This window comes from Oncorhynchus masou, chromosome 27 (assembly GCF_036934945.1).
Source record: "Oncorhynchus masou masou isolate Uvic2021 chromosome 27, UVic_Omas_1.1, whole genome shotgun sequence".
Classification (NCBI taxonomy): Eukaryota; Metazoa; Chordata; class Actinopteri; order Salmoniformes; family Salmonidae; genus Oncorhynchus; species Oncorhynchus masou.
Window position 1 is genome coordinate 12,520,614 of NC_088238.1, and position 15,564 is coordinate 12,536,177.

General features: G+C 55.8%; 1 protein-coding gene across 1 annotated transcript in view; it reads right to left on the reverse strand.

Moving 5' to 3' along the window:
- The window catches only part of LOC135516586 (exocyst complex component 4-like), an 89,979-nt gene that overhangs the window by 56,289 nt on the left and 18,126 nt on the right, over positions 1 to 15,564 (reverse strand). The window contains exons 4-5 of the mRNA XM_064940932.1: positions 11,970 to 12,163; positions 3,871 to 3,980 (exon numbers count right to left, since the gene is read on the reverse strand). Coding sequence (XP_064797004.1) covers positions 3,871 to 3,980; positions 11,970 to 12,163 — 304 coding nt within the window. The remainder of the gene's footprint in view (positions 1 to 3,870; positions 3,981 to 11,969; positions 12,164 to 15,564) is intronic.

The following is a 15,564-nucleotide window of genomic DNA, read 5'->3' on the forward strand; positions in this document are numbered from 1 at the left end:
AACAAACTCCACAACCAGGGAATGTCATCAACACACTATAACAAACTCCACAACCAGGGAATGTCATCAACACACTATAACAAACTCCACAAAACCAGGGAATGTCATCAACACACTATAACAAACTCCACAACCAGGGAACGTCATCAACACACTATAACAAACTCCACAACCAGGGAATGTCATCAACACACTATAACAAACTCCACAACCAGGGAACGTCATCAACACACTATAACAAACTCCACAACCAGGGAATGTCATCAACACACTATAACAAACTCCCCTGTAGACGCTGTAGGTAACTGTTCCACTGTGGCTTATGAGCATAATGAATGTTATCCACCCTACTGTGCTGACAGGAATACATGGTGACTAATGGGAGATATGGAGGGGTGGCAGCTGATTATGATGTTATGAAAACGTATGTACTAGTATGATAACGGCCTAATAATGCTGTGATATATGTACTAGTATGATAACGGCCTAATAATGCTGTGATATATGTACTAGTATGATAACGCCCTAATAATGTGTGATGTATGTACTAGTATGATAACGCCCTAATAATGCTGTGATATATGTACTAGTATGATAACGCCCTAATAATGCAGTGATGTATGTACTAGTATGATAATGTCCTAATAATGCTGTGATACATGTACTAGTATGATAATGTCCTAATAATGCTGTGATAATGTACTAGTATGATAAACGAGTACGATAATGATGTGATGTATGCACTAGTACGATAATGTTCTAATGTGATGCATGTACTATTGTGATAATGGACTGATAATGCTGTGAGGTACAATATGTACTATTATGATAATGGACTAATAATGTTGTGATGTACAGTATGTACTATTATGATAAGTGCCTAGTAATGATTGTGATGCATGTACTAGTATGATAATGCTGTGATGTATGTATTATTATGATAATGGTCTAATAATGTTGTGATGGACAGTATGTACTATTATGATAAGTGCCTAGTAATGATTGTGATGCATGTACCAATATGATAATGAAATGATAATGCTGAAATGTATGTATTATTATGATAATGGTCTAAAAATGCTGTGATGGACAGTATGTACTATTATGATAAGTGCCTAGTAATGATTGTGATGCATGTACTAGTATGATAATGCTGTGATGTATGTATTATTATGATAATGGTCTTATAATGCTGTGATGGACAGACAGTATGTACTAATATGATAATGGACTAATACTCCCGTGATGTATGTACTGTGCTGCAAGGGGGAGGAAATACGAGGCACAGATGGAAGAGATGGAAGCGGGGAGAAGGTGTGCGTGTCATCATGTGTTAGTGCTTCTGTGTGTGTGTGCATGTGCTTGATGGCGTGGGAATGCCATCAGTGGAGTGTGTGTGAGAGGCAGTGTTATGTACGAGGTGTGTTGAGCCTGCAGCGTTCTCTGGTACACACCCCTAATGACATGCTAATGGATGGAATAACTGCAGCAGTACAGATCCCTGCTAATGATTTCATTATCACTGGGAGCATCGGCAGAATGGAGCGACAGTAGAACCTGACAACTCTACCACTGTGCTATCCAGGAGACAACTATGTTCCAATAGTTCTCATCAAGTCTCTACAGTATCTCTCTCCATCTACACTATGTTCTCTTTTCTATCTGTCCATCTCAACTCCTCTCCCTTTCTCTTCTCCACTCAATATCCACATGATCTCACTGACTCTCTGTCCCCGTCCGTCCCTCCCTCAGTCCCCGTCCGTCCCTCCCTCCCTCCGTCCCCGTCCGTCCCTCGCTCCCTCTGTCCCCGTCCGTCCGTCCCTCCCTCCCTCCCCCGTCCCCGTCCGTCCCTCCCTCCCTCCCTCCCTCCGTCCCCGTCCGTCCGTCCCTCCCTCCCCCCGTCCGTCCCCCTCCCTCCGTCCCCGTCCCTCGCTCCCTCCGTCCCCGTCCCTTGCTCCCTCCGTCCCCGTCCCTCCCCCTCCCGTCCCCGTCCGTCCCTTGCTCCCTCCGTCCCCGTCCCTTGCTCCCCTCTGTCCCCGTCCCTTTTCCCTCTGTCCCCGTCCCTTCCTCTTTCCTGTCCGTCCCTTCCTCCTTTCTGTCCCCTCCCTTCCTCCCTGTCCCCCGTCCCTCCCTCTCCCTCTGTCACCGTCCGTCCCTTCCTCCCCCTCTCCCTCTGTCCCCGTCCCTTCCCTCCCTTCTGTCCCCGTCCCTCCCTCCCTCCCTCTCCGTCCCCCCGTCCCTCCCTCCGTCCCCTCTGTCCTCCCGTCCGTCCCCGTCCGTCCCTCCCTCCCCCGTCCGTCCCCTCCCTCCGTCCGTCCGTCCCCGTCCGTCCCTCCCTCCCTCCGTCCCCTCCGTCCCTCCCTCCCTCTCCCTCCCTCCGTCCCCGTCCGTCCCTCCCCTCCGTCCGTCCCCGTCCGTCCCTCCCTCCCTCCCTCCCTCCGTCCCCGTCCCTGTCCCTCCCTCTGTCCCCGTCCGTCCCTTCCGTCCCTCCCTCCCTCCGTCTCTGTCCCTCCCTCCCTCTGTCCCCGTCCCTCCCTCCCTCCCTCTGTCCCTCCCGCCCTCTCTGTCCCCATCCGTCCCTTCCTCCCTCCCTCTGTCCCCCCCTCCCTCCCTCTGTCCCCGTCCCGTCTGTCCCCGTCCGTCTCTTCCTCCCCTCCCTTTCTCTGTCCCTCCATCCCTGTCCCTCCTCCCTCCCTCTGTCCCCGTCAGTCCTTCCTCCCTCCCTCTGTCCCAGTCCCTTCCTCTCTCTGTCCCAGTCCCTTCCATCCACATGATCTCACTGGCTCTCTGTCCCCGTCCGTCCTGTCCCCGTCCGTCCCTCCCTCCGTCCCTCCGACCCCGTCCGTCCCTCCCTTCTGTCCCCGTCCGTCCCTCCCTCCCTCCGTCCCCGTCCGTCCCCTCCCTCCCTCCGTCCCCGTCCGTCCCTCCCTCCTCCCTCCCTCCGTCCCTCCGTCCGTCCATCCCTCCCTATCTCTGTCCCCGTCCGTCCGTCCATCCCTCCCTCCCTCCGTCCCCGTCCGTCCCTCCCTCCCTCCGTCCCCGTCTCGTCCCTCCCTCCCTCCGTCCCCGTCCGTCCCTCCCCCCCTCCCTCCGTCCCCGTCCCTCTGTCCCCTCCCTCCTCCGTCCCCATCCCTTGCTCCCTCCGTCCCCGTCCCTTGCTCCCTCCGTCCCCGTCCCTTGCTCCCTCTGTCCCTGTCCCTTCCTCTCTCTGTCCCCGTCCCTCCCTCCCTCTGTCACCGTCCGTCACTTCCTCCCTCCCTCCCTCTGTCCCCGTCCGTCCTCCCTCCCTCCCTCCCTCCGTCCTCCCCCCTCCCTCCCTCCCTCCGTCCCCGTCCCTCCCTCCCTCCGTCCCGTCCGTCCCTCCCCTCCCTCCCCGTCCGTCCCTCCCTCCCTCCCCGTCCGTCCCTCCCTCCCTCCCCGTCCGTCCCTCCCCGTCCGTCCCTCCCTCCCTCCCCGTCCGTCCCTCCCCCTCCCCGTCGTCCCTCCCTCCCTCCCCGTCCGTCCCTCCCTCCCTCCTCCCTCCCTCCGTCCCCGTCCGTCCATCCCTCCGTCCCCGTCCCTCCCTCCTCCCTCTCTCTGTCCCCGTCCCTTCCCCTCTCTCTGTCCCTGCCCTCCCTCTCTGCCCATGTCTCTTCCCTTCTCTCTGCCCATGTCTCTTCCCCTCTCTCTGTCCCAGTCCCTTCCCCTCTCTCTGTCCCAGTCCCTTCCTCGTCTCCCTCCTCCATGAACCCCCTCTCCCTCTCTTGTCCAGTAGTATTCCTAAAGCCATTCTACTGGTTGGTATCGTGTGCAGGCCCTCATTTAGTACTGCTGTATTCAGCCAAGCAGACATGCATAATGGATGTGTGTTGGACTACCAAGGCTACTTACTGCTGGTGGTCCCTGGGGTGCTGAACTGGGAGGAGTCCATCAGCTTGCGAGGGGTGGACAGGCTGCTGACGTCCAGCTGGGGCAGAGGGGACGTGTCTTTGGTTGTAGAGCTGGAGAGAGTTGAGAAGAGCATCATCAGTTACCATCATCACCATCATCCTCGTTACGAAAATACAATTCAATAAATAAATACAAATTGCATTTATTTTCAATGACTTCTCACTAAACTGAAAAGTAGTAGCTACTTCTTTCAAAATGTTAAATTAATCTTCCTGAATTGTCTGGCTTCAATTTGAATTGAGCCCAACCCTGCTACCCACAACGACAACATTCACCTGAGAAACAAGCAGGGCTTTATAATGAACCTGTTAACAACCTGGATGAACAGAGTCAGCCACGTACCTACCTCAACACAGTGTTGAGTGGAGCCCTGACCTGTACCTCAGCACAGTGTTGAGTGGAGCCCTGACCTGTACCTCAACACAGTGTTGAGTGGAGCCCTGACCTGTACCTCAACACAGTGTTGAGTGGAGCCCTGACCTGTACCTCAACACAGTGTTGAGTGGAGCCCTGACCTGTACCTCCGCACAGTGTTGAGTGGAGCCCCCTGACCTGTACCTCCGCACAGTGTTGAGTGGAGCCCTGACCTGTACCTCCGCACAGTGTTCCGAGTGAAGCCCTGACCTGTACCTCCGCACAGTGTTGAGTGGAGCCCTGACCTGTACCTCCGCACAGTGTTGAGTGGAGCCCTGACCTGACCAGTGTTGAGTGGAGCCCTGTGACCTGCCTCCGCACAGTGTTGAGTGGAGCCCTGACCTGTACCTCCGCACAGTGTTGAGTGGAGCCCTGACCTGTACCTCCGCACAGTGTTGAGTGAGCCCTGACCTGTACCTCCGCACAGTGTTGAGTGGAGCCCTGACCTGTACCTCCGCACAGTGTTGAGTGGAGCCCTGACCTGTACCTCCGCACAGTGTTGAATGTAGCCCTGACCTGTACCTCAGCACAGTGTTGAGTGGAGCCCTGACCTGTACCTCCGCACAGTGGAGTGACCTGTACCTCCACAGTGTTGAATGTAGCCCTGACCTGTACCTCCGCACAGTGTTGAGTGGAGCCCTGACCTGTACCTCCGCACAGTGTTGAGTGGAGCCCTGACCTGTACCTCGCACAGTGTTGAGTGGAGCCCTGACCTGTACCTCCGCACAGTGTTGAGTGGAGCCCTGACCTGTACCTCCACAGTGTTGAGTGTAGCCCTGACCTCCGCACAGTGTTGAGTGGAGCCCTGACCTGTACCTCAGCACAGTGTTGAGTGGAGCCCTGACCTGTACCTCACAGTGTTGAGTGGAGCCCTGTACCTCCGCACAGTGTTGAGTGGAGCCCACCTCCGCACAGTGTTGAGTGTAGCCCCTGTACCTCCGCACAGTGTTGAGTGGAGCCCTGTACCTCCGCACAGTGTTGAGTGTAGCCCTGTACCTCCGCACAGTGTTGAGTGTAGCCCTGTACCTCCGCACAGTGTTGAGTGTAGCCCTGTACCTCCGCACAGTGTTGAGTGTAGCCCTGTACCTCCAGTGTTGAGTGTAGCCCACCTCCAGTGTTGAGTGTAGCCCTGTTCCTCCCAGTGTTGAGTGTAGCCCTCCTCCAGTGTTGAGTGTAGCCCTGTACCAGTGTTGAGCCCTGTAGCCCAGTGTTGAGTGTAGCCCTGTTCCACAGTGTTGAGTGTAGCCCTGTACCTCCAGTGTTGAGCACAGTGTTGAGTGGAGCCCTGTACCTCCAGTGTTGAGTGTAGCCCTGTACCTCCAGTGTTGAGTGGAGCCCACCTCCAGTGTTGAGTGTAGCCCTGAGCCCTGTACCTCCAGTGTTGAGTGTAGCCCACCTCCAGTGTTGAGTGTAGCCCTGACCAGTGTTGAGTGTAGCCCTGTACCTCCAGTGTTGAGTGTAGCCCTGCCCAGTGTTGTAGCCCTGTACCTCCACAGTGTTGTAGCCCTGTTCCTCCAGTGTTGAGTGTAGCCCTGTACCTCCAGTGTTGAGTGTAGCCCTGTACCTCCTAGCCCTGTTCCTCCACAGTGTTGAGTGTAGCCCTGTACCCCTGTACCTCCTCACAGTGTTGAGTGTAGCCCTGTACCTCCGCACAGTGTTGAGTGTAGCCCTGCCCAGTGTTGAGTGTAGCCCTGTTCCTCCACAGTGTTGAGTGTAGCCCTGTACCTCCGCACAGTGTTGAGTGTAGCCCTGTACCTCCAGTGTTGAGTGTAGCCCTGTACCTCCAGTGTTGAGTGTAGCCCACCTCCAGTGTTGAGTGTAGCCCTGTACCTCCAGTGTTGAGTGTAGCCCACCTCCAGTGTTGAGTGTAGCCCTGTACCTCCAGTGTTGAGTGTAGCCCACCTCCAGTGTTGAGTGTAGCCCTGTACCTCCAGTGTTGAGTGTAGCCCTGTACCTCCAGTGTTGAGTGTAGCCCTGTACCTCCAGTGTTGAGTGTAGCCCTGTACCTCCAGTGTTGAGTGTGAGCCCTGTACCTCCGTACCTCCAGTGTTGAGTGTAGCCCTGTACCTCCAGTGTTGAGTGTAGCCCTGTACCTCCAGTGTTGAGTGTAGCCCTGTACCTCCAGTGTTGAGTGTAGCCCTGTACCTCCAGTGTTGAGTGTAGCCCTGTACCTCCAGTGTACCTGAGTGTTGAGCCCTGTACCTCCGCACAGTGTTGAGTGTAGCCCTGTACCTCCGCACAGTGTTGAGTGTAGCCCTGTACCTCCGCCCACAGTGTTGAGTGTAGCCCTGTACCTCCGCACAGTGTTGAGTGTAGCCCTGTACCCCAGTGTTGAGTGTACCTCCGCACAGTGTCCAGTGTTGAGTGTAGCCCTGTACCTCCGCACAGTGTTGAGTGGAGCCCTGTACCTCCGCACAGTGTTGAGTGTAGCCCTGCACAGTGTGTAGCCCTGTACCTCCCAGTGTTGAGTGTAGCCCTGTACCTCCAGTGTTGAGTGTAGCCCTGCCCAGTGTTGAGTGTAGCCCTGTACCTCCAGTGTTGAGTGTAGCCCTGTACCTCCAGTGTGAGTGTAGCCCTGTACCTCCAGTGTGAGTGTAGCCCTGTACCTCCAGTGTTGAGTGTAGCCCTGTACCTCCAGTGTTGAGTGTAGCCCTGTACCTCCAGTGTTGAGTGTAGCCCTGTACCCAGTGTTGAGTGGAGCCCTGTACCTCCACAGTGTTGAGTGTAGCCCTGTACCTCCAGTGTTGAGTGTAGCCCTGTACCTCCAGTGTTGAGTGTAGCCCTGTACCTCCAGTGTTGAGTGTAGCCCTGTACCTCCAGTGTTGAGTGTAGCCCTGTACCTCCGCCAGTGTTGAGTGTAGCCCTGTACCTCCAGTGTTGAGTGTAGCCCTGTACCTCCAGTGTTGAGTGTAGCCCTGTACCTCCAGTGTTGAGTGTAGCCCTGTACCTCCAGTGTTGAGTGTAGCCCTGTACCTCCCAGTGTTGAGTGTAGCCCTGTACCTCACAGTGTTGAGTGTAGCCCTGTACCTCCGCACAGTGTTGAGTGTAGCCCTGTACCTCCGCACAGTGTTGAGTGTAGCCCTGTACCTCGCACAGTGTTGAGTGTAGCCCTGTACCTCCAGTGTTGAGTGTAGCCCTGTACCTCCAGTGTTGAGTGTAGCCCTGTACCTCCAGTGTTGAGTGTAGCCCTGTACCTCCAGTGTTGAGTGTAGCCCTGTACCTCCAGTGTTGAGTGTAGCCCTGTACCTCCAGTGTTGAGTGTAGCCCTGTACCTCCAGTGTTGAGTGTAGCCCTGTACCTCCAGTGTTGAGTGTAGCCCTGTACCTCCAGTGTTGAGTGTAGCCCTGTACCTCCAGTGTTGAGTGTAGCCCTGTACCTCCAGTGTTGAGTGTAGCCCTGTACCTCCAGTGTTGAGTGTAGCCCTGTACCTCCAGTGTTGAGTGTAGCCCTGTACCTCCAGTGTTGAGTGTAGCCCTGTACCTCCAGTGTTGAGTGTAGCCCTGTACCTCCGCACAGTGTTGAGTGTAGCCCTGTACCTCCGCACAGTGTTGAGTGGAGCCCTGTACCTCGCACAGTGTTGAGTGTAGCCCTGTACCTCCCACAGTGTTGAGTGTAGCCCTGTACCTCCAGTGTTGAGTGTAGCCCTGTACCTCCAGTGTTGAGTGTAGCCCTGTACCTCCAGTGTTGAGTGTCCAGTGTTGAGTGTAGCCCTGTTCCTCCACAGTGTTGAGTGTAGCCCTGTACCTCAGCACAATGTTGAGTGGAGCCCTGACCTGTACCTCAACACAGTGTTGAGTGTAGCCCTGTACCTCCAGTGTTGAGTGTAGCCCTGTTCCTCCACAGTGTTGAGTGTAGCCCTGTTCCTCCACAGTGTTGAGTGTAGCCCTGTACCTCCACAGTGTTGAGTGTAGCCCTGTTCCTCCACAGTGTTGAGTGTAGCCCTGTTCCTCCACAGTGTTGAGTGTAGCCCTGTACCTCCACAGTGTTGAGTGTAGCCCTGTACCTCCAGTGTTGAGTGGAGCCCTGTTCCTCCACAGTGTTGAGTGTAGCCCTGTTCCTCCACAGTGTTGAGTGTAGCCCTGTACCTCCAGTGTTGAGTGTAGCCCTGTACCTCCAGTGTTGAGTGTAGCCCTGTACCTCCACAGTGTTGAGTGTAGCCCTGTTGAGTGGAGGTGGAGCCCTGTTCCTCCACAGTGTTGAGTGTAGCCCTGTACCTCCAGTGTTTGTAGCCCTGCTTAGTGAGTGTTGAGTGGAGCCCTGTTCCTCCACAGTGTTGAGTGTAGCCCTGTACCTCCAGTGTTGATAGCCCATCAGCCCTCTCCAGTGTTGCCCTGTACCTCCAGTAGCCCTGTTCCTCCACAGTGTTGACAGCCCTGTTCCTCCACACTGAGTGTAGCCCTGTACCTCCAGTGTTGAGTGTAGCCCACCTCCACAGTGTTGAGTGTAGCCCAGTGGAGACACACAGTGTTGACAGCCCTGCTTACACAGTGGAGGTGGGAAGTTCTTACAAAACCTCCATTATACAGGAGCTTTAACCTGTCACTCTAAGACCCCATCACTCTACAGTACGTCACAGCCCAGACACCACACTGCTGTACACACACACACACACACAATGAATTAAACAAACATCAAAACAACAGGCTTCATTGCTGGAGACGTGGGTGACCTGCATCAGTCTAATGTGTTGTGATGCTGCATCTTGGTTTAGGAATTATCATGCAGGTGGCAGCCGTCACTCCACACAGCATTCTAATATGTGTCCCAAAGGGCACCTTATTCCCTGCATAGTGCACTACACAGTGTATTACTTTTTAAAGTAGTGCACTAAGTAGGGAATAGGGTGCCATTTGGGACAGTAGTGCACTAAGTAGGGAATAAGGTGCCATTTGGGACACAGTGTTGGTATGATAATCCTCCCGATGCTAATGTAGGTTGTGACGCGGTCGTCGACTAACCAAAACCCACATTATCATTCTACAGAGCGTCATCTTTGGTCTCCCATGAATGAATCAGATGTGTTTGTACTAAGTGGTGAGACAGGGACGTTGTCTTGTCACTAGAAGTTTAGACTAGCTAATGTAAACACTGAGGGACAACACATGTAGTGTGGAACTGTACTATGTGGGATTAGAGGAGGAGGTTGAACACTGTCTCATGTTATGGTCTTCCATTTAATGATTTCAACTAGTTTCCCCCCAATTATACATTTACTTCCAACGCAGAGTGAACACCCATACACTTCAGACTCCCAAAGCTCTTATTCTGAAGTGAAAACAACTACTTCCAACGCAGAGTGAACACCCATACACTTCAGACTCCCAAAGCTCTCTTAGTTCTGAGAGTGAAACAACTCAGACTCCCAAAGCTCTTATTCTGAAGTGAAAACACCAAATTATAAACATTACATTCCCTCTGTTGACTGCACTTGAAGTGGGATTGACCCCCACTCTGTTCTCCCTGACCAAACCTCACAGCGTGTTCCTAACAACTCACACCTCTGCCCCACTCCCTGTCCCCCCTCTCCAGGCCAACCCTTCTCAGGCCACTCACCCCCCTTCCCTCCCCTTCTCCAAAGCTCTCCCCTATTCTAGGCCACTCACCCCCCCTTCTCCAGGCCACCCCCCCTCTCCTCCCCTTCTCCAGGCCACTCACCCCTTCTCCTCCCCTTCTCCAGGCCACTCACCCCTTCTCCTCCCCTTCTGCAAATTACTCCCCTTCTCCCCCCCTCTCCCTCCCCTTCTCCAGGCCATTCCCTCCTTGACTCCCCTTCTCCAGGCCAGTCCCTCCCCTTCTCCAGGACCCCCACTCTGTTCTCCCCCTGACCACCCCCTTCTCCCTCCCCTTCTCCAGGCCACTCACCCCCCTTCTCCCTCCCCTTCTCCAGGCCACTCACCCCCCTTCTCCCTCCCCTTCTCCAGGCCCTGTCCCCCTTCCCTCCCCTTCTCCAGGCCACACCCCCCTCTCCTCCCCTTCTCCAGGCCACCAACCCCCCCCTTCTCCCTCCCCTTCTCCAGGCCACTCAACCCCCCCTCTCCCTCCCCTTCTCCAGGCCACTCACCCCCCTCTCCTCCCCTTCTCCAGGCCACTCAACCCCCCTTCTCCCTCCCCTTCTCCAGGCCACTCCCCCCCTTCTCCTCCCCTTCTCCAGGCCACCCCCCCTTCTCCCTCCCCTTCTCCAGGCCACTCAGGCCACTCTCCCTCCCCTTCTCCCCCTCCCCTTCTCCAGGCCACTCCCACCCCCCCTCCCCTCCCCCTTCTCCAGGGCCACTCCCTCCCTCCCCTTCTCCAGGCCACTCCCCCCTCTACCCTCCCCTCCAGGCCCCTCCCCTTCTCCAGGCCCCTCTCCCCCCTTCTCTCCCTCCCCCCCTCCTCCCCTTCCAGGCCACTTCTCCAGGCCACTCCCTCCCCCTCTACCCAGGCCCTCCCCCCCTCCCCCCCTCCCAGGCCCTCTCCCCCCCCCCTCCCCTTCTCCAGGCCACTCAACCCCCCTTCTCCAGGACCTCCCTCCCTCCCCTTCTCCAGGCCACTCCTCCCCCCCTCTCCCCCCCTCCACTCCCTCCCCTTCTCCAGGCCACTCAACCCCCCTTCTCCCTCCCCTTCTCCAGGACCACTCCAACCCTGCTCTCCCCCCCTCTCCAGGCCACCCCCCCCCCCTTCTTCAGGCCACTCTCCCTCCCCTTCTCCAGGCCAATCCCCCACTCCCTCCCCCACCCCATCTCCAGGCCACTCCCTCCCCCCTCTCCCTCCCCCTTCTCCAGGCCCCTCCCCTTCTCCCCACCCCCCCCCTACCCTCCCCTTCTCCAGGCCACTCCCTCCCCCCTCCCCCTCCCTCCCCTTCTCCAGGACCTCCCTCCCACTCTCCTCCCCCCTCCCCCCCTCTCCCTCCCCTTCTCCAGGCCACTCCCTTCTCCAGGCCACTCCCCCTCTCCCTCCCCTTCTCCAGGCCTCTCCCTCCCCCCCTCCCCTTCTCCCCTCCCCCTCTCCCTCCCCTTCTCCAGGCTCCCTCCCCCCTCTCCCCCTTCTCCAGGACACTCCCTCCCCCTCTCCCTCCCCTTCTCCAGGCCACTCCCTCCCCCTCTCCCCAGGCCACTCCCCCTCTCCCTCCCCTTCTCCAGGCCTCTCCCTCCCCCCTCTCCCCTTCTCCAGGCCACTCACCCCCTCTCCCTCCCCTTCTCCAGGCCCCTCCCCCCTCTCCCTCCCCTTCTCCAGGACACTCCCTCCCCCCTCCTCCCCTTCTCCAGGACACAGGTTCCCCCCCTCTCCCTCCCCTTCTCCAGGCCACTCCCTCCCCCTCTCCCCAGGCCCTCCCCCCCCTTCCCCTTCTCCCCCCTCTCCCCCTCCAGGCCCCCTTCCCCTTCTCCAGGACACTCCCTCCCCCCCTCTCCCTCCCCTTCTCCAGGACACTCCCTCCCCCTCCCCTCCCCCTCCCTCCCTTCTCCAGGCCACCCAGGTTGTCCCCTCCCTTCTCCAGGACCTCCCTCCCCCTCCCCCTCCCTCCCCTTCTCCAGGCCACTCACCCCCCTCTCCCTCCCCTTCTCCAGGACACTCCCTCCCCCTCCCCCTCCCTCCCCTTCTCCAGGCCACTCACCCCCCCTCTCCCTCCCCTTCTCCAGGCCACTCACCCCCCGTGGCGTCCCTGGTTCTTGTCCTTGTTCTTGGTCCCCAGGCGGCTGGTAGACTTGATGTAGAGGTGCCGGTGCAGCTCGTCGATGAGGACCACGTGGATGTTGAGCTTCTTACTGTGGAGCTCCAGACGCAGGTCCCCCAGACCCTCCACCTGCAGCAGGGGGCCCTCCAGAGACTCCACCGCTGACACCTGCACGAGGGGGACCACAGGAGACACACCTGAATAGATCTAGACACCTTGGAATGTAGGGGAGACCTGAACACAGCTCCAGGTACCTGGTGTGTTATCCACTAGTACTCACTGTATATCTGAATACACCTGGCAACACTTCAGAATACAGTATTTTGATGAGGACCACAGGGACATGTTTATTAGGACATGCAATGGAAAACTGTTTAAAATGTCATCAATTATTAATCTTCAGTCATAAACAAGATGTGGATATAATTGGCTAGTTTAATTGGTACCTAAGACTTGAGTATTTAGAGAAAGCTGTTTATTTGAACTGTAAATCTGAAGCATGGGTGTCTGTCCGTACATTACACCTCACAGGTTGTTAGACAGGTTGTCAGACCAGTTACGAGACAGGTTGTCAGACAGGTTACTAGACAGGTTGTCAGACAGGTTACTAGACAGGTTGTCAGACAGGTTACTCAGACAGGTTGTCAGACAGGTTGTCAGACAGGTTACAGACAGGTTGTCAGACAGGTTACTAGACAGGTTGTCAGACAGGTTGTCAGACAGGTTACGAGACAGGTTGTCAGACAGGTTGTCAGACAGGTTGTACAGGTTGTAGACAGGTTGTCAGACAGGTTGTCAGACAGGTTGTAGACAGGTTGTCAGACAGGTTACTAGACAGGTTGTCAGACAGGTTGTCAGACAGGTTGTCAGACAGGTTACTCAGACAGGTTGTCAGACAGGTTACTAGACAGGTTGTCAGACAGGTTGTCAGACAGGTTGTTAGACAGGTTGTCAGACAGGTTACTAGACAGGTTGTCAGACAGGTTACTAGACAGGTTGTCAGACAGGTTACTAGACAGGTTGTCAGACAGGTTACTAGACAGGTTGTCAGACAGGTTACTAGACAGGTTGTCAGACCCAGGTTGGCCAGCCCAGACCGGTTACTAGACAGGTTGTCAGACCAGGTTGTCAGACCGGTTACTAGACAGGTTGTCCCCTAGACAGGTTGTCAGACCGGTTACAGACCCCCACAGGTTGTCAGACCCAGACAGGTTGTCCCCACAGGTTGTCAGACAGGTTACAGACAGGTTGTCAGACAGGTTGTCAGACAGGTTACTAGACAGGTTGTCAGACCCCCTAGACAGGTTGTCCCAGACCCCCAGGTTACTAGACAGGTTGTCAGACAGGTTACTAGACCAGACAGGTTGTCACTAGACCCAACATAACAGCATTTTAGGAAAAGGTTGTAGGTTACTAGAAGGTTGTGCAGGTTACTAGGTTGCACAGGTTACTAGAAGGTTGTCCAAACTACATCCAGGCTAGACAGGTTGTCCTTCTAAAGTTTCAGACAGGTTGGCTTTCAACACCAACTCCCAATATCCAGTGTATCCTCTGTGTTAACACCTCTGTCGTTCTAAATGTTTACTCTCATTTAACAGTCAGACAGACTTCCGTTCCTTGCTCAGACAGTAGAACCCAACCTTTTAGTTACTGGCCCCCCTCCGTCTCTCACTCTGTTCAGCCCCCCCCCTCCCTCCCCACTGCCCAGCCCCCACTGGCCTCCCTCCCTCCCCCTTCAGCCCCCCTCTCTGTTCATGCAGTCCCTCCCTCCATCTGTCTCTCCTCTCAAAGTTCTGGCTTTCTCTCTCTCGTCCCTCCCTCCCTCCTCCCCCTCTCTCCTCTCTCTCCCGTCCGTCCCTCCCTCCCCCCCTCGTCCCCCCCCCCTCCCCCCTCTCTGTGTTCCGTCCATCTATCTCTCCCCCTCTCTGTGTTCATCCCTCTCTCTCCCCCTCCCTCCGTCTCTCTCTGTTCGTCCCCCTCCCTCCCTCCCTCTGTCTCTCCTTCTCCCCCTCTCTCATCCTCCCTCCCTGTCTCTCTGTCTCTCCTCTATCCTCTCCTCTAAGTCCTCTCTCTGTTCGTCATCCCTCCCCCCTCCTCTCTCCCCGTCCTCCGTCCCTCCCCCCCCCCCCTCCCCCTCTCTGTGTTCGTCCGTCTCTCTCTCCCCCTCTCTCTCCCCTCTCTCCCTCCGTCTCTGTGTCCATCCCTCCCTCCATCTCTCTCGCTCCCTCCCCCCTCTCTCTTCCTCCCTCCCCCTCCCTCTCTCTGTGTTTGTCCGTCTCTCTCTCCCTCTCCCTCCCCCTTCTCCCTCTCTCTGTTCGTCCGTCCGTCCCTCCCTCCCTCTGTCTGTCTCTCCTCTACCCTCTCCCTCGGTCCCTCCATCCTTCCTCCATCTCTCTGTTCATCCTTCCTCCCTCCCCCTCCCCCCCTCTGTGTCTGTCTCTCCTCTACCCTCTCCCTCCATCTCTCTGTTCGTCCATCCTTCCCTCTCCCCCCCTCTCTCTCCCCCTCCCTCCCAGTTTTCATTAGCATTGTGGTGATGGCGTGTTTATATTGAATAAATCTTCATGGTGGTAAATGAGTGGTTTTTATTAGAGTGGGCTAATGGCTGGATGACAGCGCTCCAGAGAGCCATCACAGACTGTGTGTGTATCACCGGGCAGGACGGACAGGAGGAAAGGAAGGGAGGGCCATAGGTCAAGTATGTGTAGATGCAAATCAGTGCAGCATTAGCCAAAATATGTGCTAATGCTGTGCATGATCCGCCACCATCAGCTTAATAGAATAACTCTGCATGCCTCTGTGTTCCTCACTGTGTGGTGTAGGTATACATTGGTGTGTGTGTGAGTATGCATATGCTGTAACTAACTGTGAGTGGGTGTGACCAATGTGTATGCGTCTGTGTGTATGTCTATAAGTACGTGTATGTCAACAGTCCACAAGTGCATGTGTGTATGCCTTGTGTGTGTGTCGTTGAGTGTGTGTGACTCATTACCAGTGGTCCGGGATGACAGAAGAAGGCTGGTTAACATCGTTAGGGAGCCCGGGCTGTCAAGATAATCAACTATATGAGGCTTCCTGAGAGTTAGCAGGATGGGGAGAGAGGGAGACTCGCAGGAGTGGGAGGAGAGAAGGAGTACATGTGACAGCCCGTCACTGGCCCCTCTGGTGCACACTGGGCTCAGACGGGGTGTGTGTGTGTGTGTGTGTGTGTGTAGGAATGGAGAAGAGAGACTTTTTTTGGAAAGTGAACCAGTCCTGTCCCTCACTAACCCCATGGGGTCTTGTAACACTGCCATTCAGCTGAGGCAGAAAGAGAGCAGTGGGAATACTAATAGTCAAGCAGAGAGAGAGAGAGAGAGGAGACAGGGAAACACAGAGAGAGGAGAGAGAGAGAGCTGAGGGAGGGCTAGAGGAGGTGGGGATGGAGAGAGAGTGTGAAAGTGAGGGAGACGTTAATCTGACAGATGAGCAGGGTAATGAGTGACAGCATGTCTGGAATGAACACATCAGGGAGTCTCACAGGATTGACAGAGACAGGATGGACTTTCAACAGACCGGAGAAAGAGAGA